This window comes from Carya illinoinensis, chromosome 13, assembly GCF_018687715.1.
Source record: "Carya illinoinensis cultivar Pawnee chromosome 13, C.illinoinensisPawnee_v1, whole genome shotgun sequence".
Taxonomy (NCBI): Eukaryota; Viridiplantae; Streptophyta; class Magnoliopsida; order Fagales; family Juglandaceae; genus Carya; species Carya illinoinensis.
This window is the reverse complement of record NC_056764.1, coordinates 1,184,117-1,198,133: the sequence shown is the minus strand read 5'-3', so window position 1 is coordinate 1,198,133 and position 14,017 is coordinate 1,184,117. Positions and strand designations below refer to the sequence as shown.

The 14,017-nt window shown below is 36.3% G+C and overlaps 2 protein-coding genes and 1 non-coding gene across 7 annotated transcripts; all 3 read right to left on the bottom strand.

The window, feature by feature from the left end:
• Positions 1-42: 42 nt before the first annotated feature.
• LOC122291427 (F-box protein SKIP5) lies at positions 43-3,369 on the bottom strand. The gene is made up of 5 exons (XM_043099142.1): positions 3,084-3,369; positions 2,071-2,215; positions 1,904-1,982; positions 837-895; positions 43-493 (listed from the first exon to the last, which is right to left on the bottom strand). The coding sequence occupies exons 1-5, from the start codon at positions 3,244-3,246 to the stop codon at positions 145-147; spliced, it is 795 nt and encodes a 264-aa protein (XP_042955076.1). The 5' UTR covers positions 3,247-3,369; the 3' UTR covers positions 43-144.
• A 1,253-nt stretch (positions 3,370-4,622) lies between these two features.
• Positions 4,623-12,307, bottom strand: LOC122291426 (protein LNK2-like). Of its 5 annotated transcripts, none has more exons than XM_043099137.1 (9): positions 12,037-12,307; positions 9,199-9,541; positions 8,926-9,052; positions 8,016-8,325; positions 7,841-7,930; positions 6,433-7,158; positions 6,190-6,347; positions 5,037-5,430; positions 4,623-4,955 (listed from the first exon to the last, which is right to left on the bottom strand). In XM_043099137.1, exons 1-8 carry the CDS (start codon positions 12,058-12,060, stop codon positions 5,064-5,066), a joined length of 2,145 nt encoding a protein of 714 aa, XP_042955071.1. In that variant the 5' UTR covers positions 12,061-12,307; the 3' UTR covers positions 4,623-4,955; positions 5,037-5,063. The 5 variants fall into 5 exon arrangements, with proteins under 5 accessions (XP_042955071.1, XP_042955072.1, XP_042955073.1 ...); XM_043099138.1 differs by having other exon boundaries at positions 4,623-4,938; XM_043099139.1 differs by having other exon boundaries at positions 8,926-9,046.
• A 1,348-nt stretch (positions 12,308-13,655) lies between these two features.
• Positions 13,656-13,728, bottom strand: TRNAR-ACG. The gene has a single exon. It is a non-coding gene; the product is annotated as a tRNA-Arg (tRNA).
• Between the last annotated feature and the right edge of the window lie 289 nt (positions 13,729-14,017).

Genomic DNA, 14,017 nt, shown 5'->3' with positions numbered 1-14,017 from the left:
ATTGGTGAAAACATTTACCCTGTAAAGTGTGAGCTGGTAAGAAACCTGGGAAACCACAAAATAACATTCAATTGAAGGTTATGAATAAAGTTTACAAGAATAAACAGTTGAGCAATCACAAGCAATTGAGGATGATAATGATCATCACTGATGCTCTACATCAAACCAGAACAGGAGAGATGTTCGGGCATAAATGACTCGAACTCGCTGCAATTCCAGGTCCCCACTCGTCAAAACAGCCTTGGCACCGCCTTCAATGCGAGTTTGAGAAACAAAGACACCATCGCTATGGCTCTTCATCGAGGAAGGGAGCTGCTGAGTAACACTGGCTGTACTCACAATCGGGCATGACAAATAGTCCAAGGGGTTAGACTCGCATTGAAGAACACATCCATCAATAGTTAGCCTTCCCCTTCTATGAAGTAAGCAGCAACCAAGCTCTGCCTTCACTGTCAAGTTTGCCAGTTTGCAGGTGGACAGGAACTCCAATGCGCTGCCCAAACATAATGAACAGAAAATACCAAAATTTCTTGCTCATGATGAGTTTACAGAGTGGTGATTTCCACCAGTAGAACTTTCCAAACTGCTAGATAAATTAAAACTGCAGCTTTCAACACCAGTAATACTAGTGCAGCACATCTCTTGTGACAGACATGCACTACACGTGAATCTATGCTCAAGGCATAAGGCTCAAAACACATTTCACTTTAATTTGGATATCTTCCATTAGATCCAGCAGTATGGAGATGGTTCCTCATAATATTTTTTTCAGAGAGAAAACTGGAATAAAACCACCACATAACGAACATAAGATAATACATGTAAAATTTCCAAACCTGTCTGAACCTCGAGAACAAATTAGCGTTGTCTCATCGGGAAGCTCACCTCCACCAATCTGAACAAAGTAAGATTAAATTGAAAATAGCAGTTTTTTTTATGAGAATGAAATAGCAAAAAATGGAAAGATATTCTACAATAAAAGTATATATATTCTCTCTCATGGAATAAAATCAGTAAAAATAAATGAACACCCATAGTTCAAAATAGGCATTGTTATTAAAGTGTGTAAAAAGTACAAGTGAATTTGTCATTCCCATGAGAAAGCTGCAAGCAATTTCCTAGCTTCTTTGGTGCTGGTTCAAATGCAACCGAGCTCTACAAAGATGGTGTTCATGGAAATGAATTGCTTACAGCAACATTTTTAGAATACACCCAAAAAATTTCGGTAAACCTACAATGAGTGAAGCTATAAAATTCACTTTTAAGTGTGTAAGCTAGAGTTTGAAAATCATATGTAATACATCTAAGAATCAGCAGTCGAAATATTTACACGAGAATTGTAAGCAACGAGTTGGCATTGCTATTAGCAGTTAGCGAGATGTTTAGCTCATCAAGTGAGAGAAAGAGATACAACCTACATAAGGCTGCAACCCAAAAAAAGTTGAACAAGTTTCCTATAACACAAGACAACCCTGAATTAAAAAAAGAAAAAAAGAAAAAAAGAAATGATATTTGTAGTCGTGAGTGCGCAAGCCTTTCGAAAAAAATGAGTAAATACAGGACCCACATGAAAAAAATTAATTTTTTAATAGTGGACTCCACTCTTTTCAAAACGATTGCGTGGCGCTTGCACACTCCACGACTGCATCTAGCATGACTCGTGTTTTAAGGTAATAACCAGAACATGCCTAAAAAAGAATCAGTATCAAAATTTAAAGCATCTTCTCTCCAAAAGTCAATTGAATGTTGAGTACATTGAAATCCAATGATGTAAACTTTGTATATACCGGTTCAGGGAGAGACTAAAATGCATATATAATTTCCAACTCCATTTATAAATGCACACACAATCACTGTGATACTTAAGTAACCTTTCTAGTAAGAAAAAGAAATTTGGACACACCAAACAAAGTGGTTTTTTAATTTGAATATTAGAGGCACGATGACTCCCTCCTGCTGCAACTAAAATGGTGTCTCCAGGCCTATAAGGAAAAAAAAAATAATGGTATCAGGTTTTAAGCTTTCTACCTAGCCAATGAATGGCATATGGACAGTTGTAACTTTGCAAACCTTGCTGCAGCGACGGCTGTCTCAATATTGGGGAAAACACCGGGATCAGATAAATCTTTGACTGATCGGTCTACTCGCAGCCACAACCGAGGGTGACATGCCAAGTACTGCCATCTGTGGCAAACGAGGGCGGTGTTATACCGATCTGCAAACTCAATAGCAATTTTGTGACAGAGACCATACAAAAGTACGTCACATGCATCGCGGTGAAGTCAACTAGGCTAAGCCGATTTGTATGATCAGAACATTCAAACTTCTATCTTCTTGTCATAAATCATTAAAATCACACTGAACTTAGGAAAACAATGTTATTCAAGAATGCTAACCACGAAAAATGAAACATAAACAGAATTTGTACATATAAGGTGATTGACCTAGTTTCTTCCACCCAGGCTTCCCTGGAGTTATAGACTTGGTTCCTCGTCGTCCATGAGAAGAACCAAAAATCTAGCCAGGTTTCTCTTCCTGGTATATAAGAAATATAGCCGAACCTCAATAGTTTTTTAGAAACCCATTTCAGATATTTTCTTCGAAATTTTCATGACTTAGGTGATGACAAAAACAAATCGGCAACCTTGAATCTTGATGGTTAATTATATAGTATTCAGAGCGCCAATTATGGCATGAGAGTATAGTTTTCTATTTCTTTTGATTCGTGAACATCACAATTTACACTGAGATATCAACAACATGGACTCCAATCAGACTTTTAAAGCTTGTAACTTACAAAGTTACGAGTGTAGCTAAAATAAAACGCAAGTAAACCGGGAAGATATCCATTTACACCATTAAAAAAAAAAAAAAAAGCGGTAATTTGATTGGACAAAAAAATGCCTTTACCTAACGAATGATAATAAATCACCCAGAAAAAAAAGGGATCTTTGATGAAATTAAGGTTTTTTCTAACCATATAAAGCAAAATAGCTTGATACCCACCAAAAGGGAAAAAGATAAACCTTGGATTGAATCGACTAGCAAGAAAGATATTGAGTGAGAGCAGCTAAAATGGGTACCTGGAATTGGTGAAAGGAAACTAAAGATGTGCATGAGACAGCCATCATCAAGATTGTTTATTGGACATAACGAAACTGATTTAAAGCTCTTGTTCCTTAGGCTTCGCTTCCACTTTCTTCCATTTTCCCCTTCTCCTTCTTTAGTCTTCACCTCCACGTCCATTGCCCGACCCCCTCTCTGGATTTTTTGGAGGGTATCGTTGCGATGTTTTGACTGTGACGAAGAGTAACCGACAAGTAGTTCTCCTCGTGGGCCCGTTAACAGACATGCAATTTTATGGTTCCTGCCCAATGGATGTTTGTAATTCGGACAGGGCCCCTAGTAAGCCCAGTCTAACCCAAGTTGGCCCAAACTCCCCTCACCAACGCAGTTCAATTTTCTTGAAGCAGCTTCCCTGCATAATGACACGTGTCCACAAGTTACTTCAATGGACGCTACTTACCAAGTTACTTCATACCGTCCACATTCCACAGGTTGACTGAACTAATTTTTTTTTTTTTTTTTCTTCAAACAAGCTTGTTCATTGAAATAAAAGTCATCTACATTGTGATAATTATATATTATCTACACACTAGAGGGTCTTTGTCACTCTGAAAATCTAGGAGACAGAGAGAGATAAAATTGAGGGATATACTTCCATAAACATGCATGGAAGCTGCTCCTTACACAATAGAATGCGTGCATCAATTTAAATGTTGATATATTTTTCTGATTTGTCAACTTTTGAATGATTGCAATACATTCCTAATATCACTGATTAGAGGTTGAATAGTACATTATGAGTTATTGTCAAGATTATCCATAGCTTGCAATACCACTAAAGAATCTCCTGCGATAACGATTTTCTCCACAAGTTATTGACATTTTTGGAAAAGAACTATCATAAATTATTGATAAAAGAAATGTGTCTCAACATTTTTTAAAATTTCATCGGAACTCAGAAATATAGATATGTGAAGCCGAGTTATAGTATTTATACATCGTTTAATGATATTTATAAATGATAAAAGAATATTCAAATTGAAGTTTATAATGTGACAAAATAGTAAGCTTCATTGCTATAAAAAATGCCTTAGTAAATTTACCTCATCCTTGAGGATATTCTTAGTACTTTTTGAGCGTTTTTGTACAAATATAAAACTCTAGGTGTCCTTGTTTATTTACCTGGAAAGAAAAGTAAAGTGCTGAAGAAAAAGAGTTTTTTTTTTTTTTGGGGTAATATTTATTGGACATAATGAAAATTAAATAAAATATGATTGAAAATACCTCACAAATATGAGGAGAAAAAAAAAGGGATTATTAGAAAACTGAAAATTATATATATAGAGTGGATTGGATTGTTTGATATTTTATTAATTCGTAAGTAACTCTTCATACGTGCAACCTCAGCCAGTGAGTGCCATTTTTGTTCTAACCACACCTGAAGATAAGCAGCAGCATTAAGATTCAAATACTCAAATAATCTCCAAAACAAGGGCAATCATGTGTTGAAAATCCTCAAACAAATCAAAATCTTATATGAGAGTGAAGAGTCCACCTTTAACATAAGCAGATATAGCCCAACGATTTTATAATGAAGTACCTCAAGTATATAATTCAAACTTTCCAACTCAGTTGGCATGCATGTATCTGCCGAGACTTGACACTTTAAAGTAGGTTCACCCTTCCACGCATTAGGCATATATTATGTCACACACGACAGTCATCACCATGAATTTTATAAAGTCTCAGATAGAAGTACATAACCATTTTGAATATACTACTTGAAACATGCATTCATGCAATTTCTGTAGGGTCTTCCATAACAATGAGGTTTGAGGTTCCATGATTCACTCTTGATAACGATCCACTAGGCTGACAATGGAAGAGAACTACAGCGTTACCAGTAAATCCATATAATTATATATGGAAAACAGATAAGTAGGCATGTAAGAGATAAAGGAAGGAATTACCCTCAGAATCCCGGGAAATAACTCCATTCATTTAGAGGCTTCAGCCTTCACAGCTCCACCATCTGCAGTCTCATTGTTTGAAGCGTTCTCTGAAGTGTCTACGCAAGGGCTGCTTTTAAACTGATCGACATCGTGGGTTTCAGATAATGGGCAAGAATTCTTAGATCCTTGGTGCGGAGAGTTCTGTTTACTTTTTGCAACCTCTGGCAGGCAGCCCATCGACAAATTCACTGAGCCTGCTACTTTGCGTTCACATGGAAGCTTTGTAGAAGTAGGTGATTCAGGTGTATCAGGATGTCTTGATGGTAACTCCAAAGGCCTATGAAAGAGTAAATGGGCTACTGTTCGGTCTATGGGATTAGTCTCTGTCTCCATGTCAGGCATCCTTGAATACCTGCAATACCGTAATGGTTCAACTAAGGAAAGTGATGATGAATTGAGCATCTAACATGGAAAAGATGTAGCTGCACCATGATTAAGCTGAAGTTGGAGAGGTGCAACTTGTAAATGAACTCCCACCATCATGGTCTAACTTGGCCAGTATATGACTTCCTCTAACACTCTAGCCCACGTGCTAGTGCAATATATTTAGCAGAAATACAACAGAGATAAATGGGCCAAACCGGCCGAACAGAACTAGAACCATAAGAAATATACCGAAAAAAGAAGGAAACGGCCCAAACATATGGAGTGTAAGATCAAACAAACTGAATTTCTTAGAGATTTCAACGCAAACACTTAAGATAATGGGTGGGAAAACCCAACATGAACATAAACAAGGGTGAAGATCCAACATGGACCTAAAAGATTAATACCTTTGTTTGTGCTCAAATAACTAAAACTAATTGAAATAAATTCTCTCCCTTCCTGTAAGGTAAGCAAAAAAACTACTAAACTGCCCACACAGAAGTCACCATCCACTTTCCATCAGTTCTCTAACCTGTCCTTTTAACCTAGGTAGTAATGCACTGAAAACTGAGATTAATAATATTTAATCTGTAAACCATCACTTATCTAGTGTCAACAATAACTTTCAACAGATCAGAAGTGCATGATGTTCGAATTTAACTGTTTCCATGTATGTAAAAGAAATGGAGGTGTCCACACTTCCAATTTGAAGATACAGAATGATGACTGTATTCAATGTACCAACCTATTACAACTGTTGATTTCTTCTTTTGCAACGACTTCATGTTCATCCCTGCAACTTTTGTTGGTACTGCCTGTATCACTAGCATGATGCCTTTGCATTGCACTTTGAGCCAACCGGAACAAGCTATCTCGTATACAAAGTCTTAATTTCATGTCCAACTGTATCAAAACATTTGCTATCATAAGTTTTAAGCTAGTCCAATCTACTCTACAAGGAAAGTAATCCTGCATAAATCAGGCATACCTTTGAAATAATATCTTGAAGCCTGTAAAGTACCATGTCCTCCACTGAATAATTATTTACTGCCACAGAGACTGTATTGGAATCATCTTGCTCAATAGGTGAGGTTGGATTCAGAGCAGGAATAGTGCTTATATCTTCAACTTCAAGATCGGCTTCCTCAAAGTGCTGAGTTTGGCTTTCTTGGAGGAATCTTTGAGTGATAAAATTATTGGTAGAAGGGACTTGTGGACTAAATTGTTGCTGTTGTTTCCGAATGGCAAGCAGTGCTTGCATTTGCTGCCGCCTCCTTAGTTTTTCAATTTTTTCCTGAGGTGTCATGGTCAGAGGTTTCACAGGGGTGTTCACTGACTTGCTTTGAGGATTTGCTCCTCGTGGAGAACCATCACAACCAGAAAGCAATGGCTGATGCTTATGCTCAGCAGACTGAATGTGAGCAAGCACAGGCATGGCAGGATATGGACTCGTGAGATTCCCATATGCTGATGGAGCCACATATAGATTGGCAACATGCTGGTATTGTAAAGACTCAGGTCCTGGAAGCAGCCTCTGTTGACTGAGCATTGAAGAGGAAGGAGACTGATGCATGGAGGGAGACAATTGGCTCTCAAATTGTGGGGATGGGTTTCGTGATGAAGACCAGGTACCATGCAAATGTGGTAATGTTGTCCCGTCATTCTTCTCCAATGACTTTCTCTGATATTTCAACATTTTTGTTTGCCTAGAAGCCTATACATGTGAATAAGAAACTAGAATAGTAAGTAGAACACTCAGGGGTAAATTGTTTTACTGTCCAGACCTTCAAAGTCATCATGATATACAATGGCATGTTCAGGCATGTAACAATTAGAAAGAAAAAAAAAGGGACAAAAATGAGTTGAAAACTATCATCATATGTTAGGAATACAACTGCCACAGATGGGAAGATCCAGAGATTACAAGCTAAACTGCACCAAAGGTTCCAGTTTTAACAGATAACCAAATGATGAACTATTAGATCCTGAACATAGTGCACTTGGCAGCCAACTCTAAATTTTTAACACTCAGAATCAGTTGTTAATCTGCCTCTGCACTTAGCAATAATGAAGTTCTTCGCAGAAAAGTCATCAGGAAACATTTCTTTCTGAAGGCCCAACATCATTCTATATAACACGTATTTGGCTGAGGCTACATGAAGATGCAGAGATTCCATCTATATGAACCATTGAATATAGTTTGATAACTATAATATCCATAACAAATCTCCCATTACTTTAACCAAACACTTCAATGAGATATTAAATATAAAATTGCAGCATGAAAGATATAACATTTCCAGTAACTTCCCCCTTTGAATGCTGATTGAATACAAGATTCAGTATTAAGAATTATACCATTATGAGGTTGAATTGATCTTTTTTAAAAGAGTCACCTTATTGATAAGCTCCTCGGTGTTCACAACATTTGCAGCAGCTGGGCGAGAGGCTGCTGCAGAGGTTTTCACCACCATGTCCGTATCTATCTGCAAGAGACAAACAAAACTAATGTGATTTCTGTGGTCCCCTTATTTAGGTGGGAAGCATTTTGCAGTGCAAAATAGTTAATACCTGCGCCTTTTCCACAGGCTTCCTTTTATCTCCAGCATATTCCACATGATCTGAGATCCCATGTGCATTCTGCATATCATGCAGTGCAGGATCTTTGATTTTCCCATGGCCGAAGGTAAATGCCTGGTCATCATGTTGCAAATATTCTGTTTTAATTTCAAATTGTTTCCTTGGTTCTCCAGAAGCCAAACTTGGTGAGTCAACAGATATTGGGAAGGTTTTTACTGGGCTGTTAGCAACAACTTTGGAAGAAGACCATTGCTCATCAGCATTACCAAGACTTGCATGGACAAAAATTGGGTCATCATTGCTGCAAAATCATCACTTGTGAGGATATTGAGTCAGACAGATACCGTAGTATATAGTATATAAAAGAACGAAGAATAAAAGGAAAAAGTAAAAGGCAAAATAATTGAAGTGATAAAGTAAATAAAAAAACGGAGAGAATATTTTCATAATTAATCATGCTCGCCCTGATCTTTCATCTAATATTTTTATCAATCAGTTGCACTTTCAGCTTAAAACATGATGCAAGACTTGTAAAATTGGGAAATGAAAAGTTCACCAAAATGGAAAAGAAGCCCAACACGAAAATTTGTCTATTAGTTCCAGATTTCAAGTTCCATTGTTTTACTTGTCTAGGCTAGAGAACTTGATAATTCAAGGCTAAAACAATGAGGCAATGATATTTGAAGAACTCATTTTTTAGATAAAGCTAAATGTAAGTTTTATGTAGCACATTTATTTTTCAATTTCATAAAAGAATATCTTTATTTATCAATATATCACCACATGCCTACCAAAATGTATCAGAGTGTTGTCAATGTGATGCTAAATTACTGCTAAAGGTAGAGAGAGAGAGAGAGAGAGAGAGAGAGAGAGAGAGAGAGAGAGAGCTAGCTCAAATTACCTGAAAATTCGATCAAGATCGTCAAAGCTCCCAATATTTGCCCATTCATAATCAACCAAATCATCTTGTTCTTTATCTTCATGGCTATTTTGAAAAATTTCAACATCTTTATCAAGTTGAGCTGTCTCTGCCGTCCAAATAATCATATTATAAATGAGAAAATTAAATAACTGCCCCTTCTATTGCTTGGGCTACACACACACACACACAATATATATATATATACACACCAATACAGATGCACTTTATTTGAATAATTGACATTTTTACCACCTCTTGATGCTTTAAATTGTTTAATTTCAGTTAAGCTGTTAGATACTTCAGTATCCATAGAATCCTGATCAGTTTTGGCAGGATTGGATAAAGAAAAATCAGGCCATAAATCCACACCTAATCCTGAAGTAGTAATATCTGCATTGGTGTCAAGTTCGGAACTGCTCTCCAGCTTTCTGCCATGCAAATCAATTTTCACCCCAGCTGTACTCAGCTCAGTAGACTTGATGGTAGCAGTTTTTTGGTTCCATTGCTTCTTGTTGGGATAATCTTCACTTGCCTCAGGATAAGGCACAATATGGTCACCACTCTCATCACCCTCACCCCATATTATGTTTGCAAGCTGAAATTTAAGCGGTTCAAGCATCACTATGATAAGTAAGAATAACAAAGTTATCTAACCAGATAAAAAATGATTAAGCAATTGATAGCACAAATGTTGGAGAATTCATTAAATTTTATGCAGCCCAGGAAAACATCTTTGATAGGTATGAAGGGAAAGACTCTTAATGTTCACCATCATTAGAGTTCAACTGACAACTAAAAGCATATAATACACGTATCGTTAGATTTTAAGAAAGCATCTAGCACAATTTTCAAAAGGAAAAAAAAGGCCAGTGAAACTGCTTGTGAAAATAATGCCGTAGGTAACTGAAGCCACAAATACTGTTACGCCTCAGGTGCGTCTTGACCAGATCTTTCCATTCATAAAGCATACATGCAAATGAAATTATCTGATCTTTCCTAAAGTAATTCTCTGCTAGCTAACCCTTGATTGAGTCCAGTGACCTAGGGGTTCCTTGCAGGAAAGTTCAGAGCAGAAATCACTGATCCTCAGACCTATGCCACCTCACTTATAAAAATTAAAGGGCTGGAAAGACTCCCAGCATACAGGATGACCTCAAGCTCATGTTATATATATTTCATTTCCAGAACATCCGAAGCTTGTCTAAGACCTTTTTGAGTACTTAAAGATATTTTGGCTTCTTTCTCCAATTGTTTCAAGTGTCTGGCCTTATTGCATTCCATGCAAGTGATAGTCAATCAAAAAATATTGTATTTAACTAAGATCTATGATCATACGAGATCTATGAGATACCAACAAGCAGTGGTGGAGAACAGATGCACAGTCCCCTCTTCTACAATCACTTCCATTCCTACAAAAGTTTATATATTCCAATTCAATCACAGCAATGCCAGTAGAATTGTTTCCACCAAATCACTTTATTAGATGATCCCTTTCTTGATAACAGTCTTTGAAATCTGACTTAAGAAAAGACAGGAAAACCCAATAAATCCAAAGACCTGAATGAAAGCACGTGAAAATAAATATGTGATCAGCTACTTTTTCTTGCGTCCTGCAAATCACACATCTCTTGTGGGTGGTTTAGTTATCACTACCAAAACCTTATCCAATACTACTGTCTATGAAAAGAGTCAACCTTCACCAAATATTAGTTCACTCCAAATTGAGAAACCCACTAGCATGACTCACGATTACAATGACAATAGAATAGCGATAATTCAAATTTTCCACAATCTAACTAAAGCAAAGCAAAACCCCTTATTCACGCCAAACTTTGACAGTTTAGAAATCACCTACCTTGATAATTCCTTTAAAACAAGTTGACTAAATACCTCCAGTCTCGTCCTTCAAGTAATAAATCAATCACTACTCGTTATTTACTGCTAGCCAAAGGGATATGGAAATTGAAAGCGCATTGAGTTAACCCATGAGGCACATTTTTTCATGAAGACTCCATAACCGGGGTTCCCTTCATTTTATCTTTTTCTTTCCAGGAGAATGGGCTTCACTCCCATGAAACCTGCATTTTGATGAAGGTGGGATTTGATTCCAAGCCCCAACTTTAAAAAGCTGTAGGATTCACTAACAAGTTAGCAGCTCCTTCTTTCAGTCTCATCCGTTCTGTGCTTCTGTCTAACGTTTAACAAACACTTAATCTCAGTTAAATCATAGAAAACCAAAGCTCAATATCTCCCATACGACTCCACTTGAGCAATATTCCATATTGGAAATTAAAATTTTCCCTTTTTATTGGATTATAATTTTCAGAAATTCCAGCCCAATCCTTGTTCCTTCATGTCACTTTCATTCACTCCACCATAGAACTCTTCTCTGCACCGCAAAAACTATCTTCAGCTCCTATTTGTTGCATTAAAGGATATTGAGCTGGATTGGTACTTATTTTTTAGCAGACTGAATGTGGGAAATGTTTCACTAAGGTACTGAGAATCATGAAAGACTTGAAATTGAAATGTTCTCTCTCTCGGAAAGAAAGTCTCAGTATCACACTGAAGTACCATTTAACCTTAAGCCATGCTAGTTGGGTTCTCCCTTGACCATTCCTATTCAAAGTTTTCAGTAGCAGTAAATAAGGTATTAAAAAAAATAGGGAACATGTTTTCTATTGAATTTCTAATTGTTTTCAGCAAACAGTGAACTTTCTGATAGAATACCAATATATACTTCATAGCCTTGTTCTTAATTCTCTGCACTAAAAAAATCCGAATATAGTCCAGCATCCTATTACCATATCTATGACCGTTCAACCAATCCACACGAATTCACAATTACGGAAAGAAAGCGCATTCCACAGCCAGAACAAGACAAGCTAACATACCCAGAAGCAACTTGACATCATAAGCTCAAATTCGTATACATACAACCATTTCACATTCAGACCATCAAACTATTAACTACCGAACTTCAATCATATCAAACACGAAGAACCAAGACGTGACATACATGTGAATAAATAAACAAATTAAAGAACACAAAACTAAATAAAATTCGCAAGAATTGATGAACTGGGTAACCTCTTCGTCGTTCCAATCAAACATCTCTGAAAAGCCAAGTGCAAATCTCTACACAGAAACCCAGATCATAGCCACGCACGTAGATTGACTCGCACATTTGCCAAAATCCTCAGAAAAATGCTAACAGAGATAGCATAAAGCTTCCGAGACTAAAAAACAGCATGCAAAGATGTTGTCTTTTGTACTGTTATTGTTGTTGTTCTTCTTCCTCCTGCTGCTGTTGTCCAAACGGCAAGCCAAGATACCACAAAGTGAAACGGCGTCTTCCAGAGTTTGGGAGCACGTGATGTCACGCGGGTTTTCGATTGGTGGAGTTGGGCTACACGTGTCGGGGGCGTATCTGAACTTGTGGCCAGGAGAGAACGATCTTATGCTCGCACGTGATTCGCTGGAGCTGGATTTGAATTTCATTTCCGAAATTTAAAGGGAAAAAGAAATTTTACTCGGTTCATTTGCGTTTCATTTCAAGTGGGCCCAGTGGGTGGATCTAATTCGTGGAGGAGGTCGCTCTGATTTGGGTCAAGTGGTCCATGACTCACTGAGTCTAGTTTATACTTGTTTTCTTCTTCTTCTTCTTCTTCTTTTTAAATTAATTAATTAGGTGATAATGCCCGTTTGCAACACCATTTTTGACTCCGGCCTACCCATTATCCTCTTATTAAAGTGGTTTGATTTGATAATATTTGCTTTAATTATTAGCTAAAGACTTTCTTTGGTTCCACTTAAAATTATTTATAAGATATTTTAATATAATATTTTTTTAAAAAAATATATAATTTTTTCTAAAGTATTTAGTTGATGACATAAACCATTTTCTAATAATTTGGTTGTATAAGATATCGATCTATGCCATTTGTAAAAGCTCGATGGCAAATAATAATTACGATAACTATGGTAACGAAAGAATGCGGTGACGATGAGGAAAAAAGCGAGAAGATGATAGAAAGTAGACGAAAATAAAGAGAAAACAAATCATCATCACAATAAATAGAAGAATATAAAAAGAGGAAGAAATAATTATGGTGGTAGTGAAGAGATCGGAGAAGTAAGAAAGATGATGGAGGAAGATAAGAAAAGTGGGTGGTGAAGAAGAGCTTGTTTTTCATTTTTTCCACTATCCATGAAAATAAAAAATAAAAAAACAAAAAACAAATAAATAGCGGGATGGTCATAATAGATTAGCATCCTGGGCAATTTTGACAAAAACTAGTGAAAACCATCAAACGTGGTTAATTTGAAAACTAATAAATAATGTTAGATATATTTTTATAATAGGTAAGTCCCGCGTACTCTTTTTTTTTTTTTTAAAAAAATCTATAATTAAAGAAATAATTTATTCACAATTTTTGAAAAAAATTATTAAATTTGAGAACCACGTGAATAAATTATTTTTTTAATAGTGGATTTCTTTCTAAAAAGAAAGAGTACGCGAGACTTACACGTTACAAAACTATATATAGCATTATTCTAGAAACATTAGTAGTTTAGTATTCTTTATTATTGCTTTCATTATTTACGAATTCAGAAGGTGGAAGAAACATGAAAAAAAAAAAAAATGCATTAATAGAAAAGAATTAGACCTAAGATGGGAAGGCAGTGCATTGTGCAAAGGGAAGTGACGACTCCACTGGGGATCGAACCCAGAATCTCTGGTTCCGTAGACCAGCGCCTTATCCATTGGGCCATGGAGTCCTTCTTGGTGTAGGCCCACAGAAAATAAAATATAATCACATTTAATCTATTCCGAAGTTGATAATTTAGTTGGTACCAATAGTAAGTGATCATTGCTTTTCATTACTCTTAAAACCAATAATGGAATGTTTTTAAAAAAATAATGTTACATATAATTATGTAGTGTGTAAATATCGTACAATCATTTTAAAAAAGAATAGAGTCTACTATTAAAAATTAATTAATTTTTTCATGTGAATCCCGTATTTATTCATTTTTTTTTTTAAATAATTGTGTAGCGCTTGAGTAT

What these genes read in the sequence shown, in the direction of transcription:
- LOC122291427 (XM_043099142.1), bottom strand. Translation starts at nt 3,246, where the DNA reads ATGGACGTGGAGGTGAAGACTAAAGAAGGAGAAGGGGAAAATGGAAGA. An exon ending in ACAGCCGTCGCTGCAGCAAG is followed by an intron (nt 1,983 to 2,070) that starts GTTTGCAAAGTT and finishes TTTTCCTTATAG; the next exon opens with GCCTGGAGACACCATTTTAG. An exon ending in TTAAAAAACCACTTTGTTTG is followed by an intron (nt 896 to 1,903) that starts GTGTGTCCAAAT and finishes TACTTTGTTCAG; the next exon opens with ATTGGTGGAGGTGAGCTTCC.
- LOC122291426 (XM_043099137.1), bottom strand. Translation starts at nt 12,060, where the DNA reads ATGTTTGATTGGAACGACGAAGAG. An exon ending in CCGAGGAGCTTATCAATAAG is followed by an intron (nt 7,159 to 7,840) that starts GTGACTCTTTTA and finishes TCACATGTATAG; the next exon opens with GCTTCTAGGCAAACAAAAAT. An exon ending in GAAATCAACAGTTGTAATAG is followed by an intron (nt 5,431 to 6,189) that starts GTTGGTACATTG and finishes ACGGTATTGCAG; the next exon opens with GTATTCAAGGATGCCTGACA.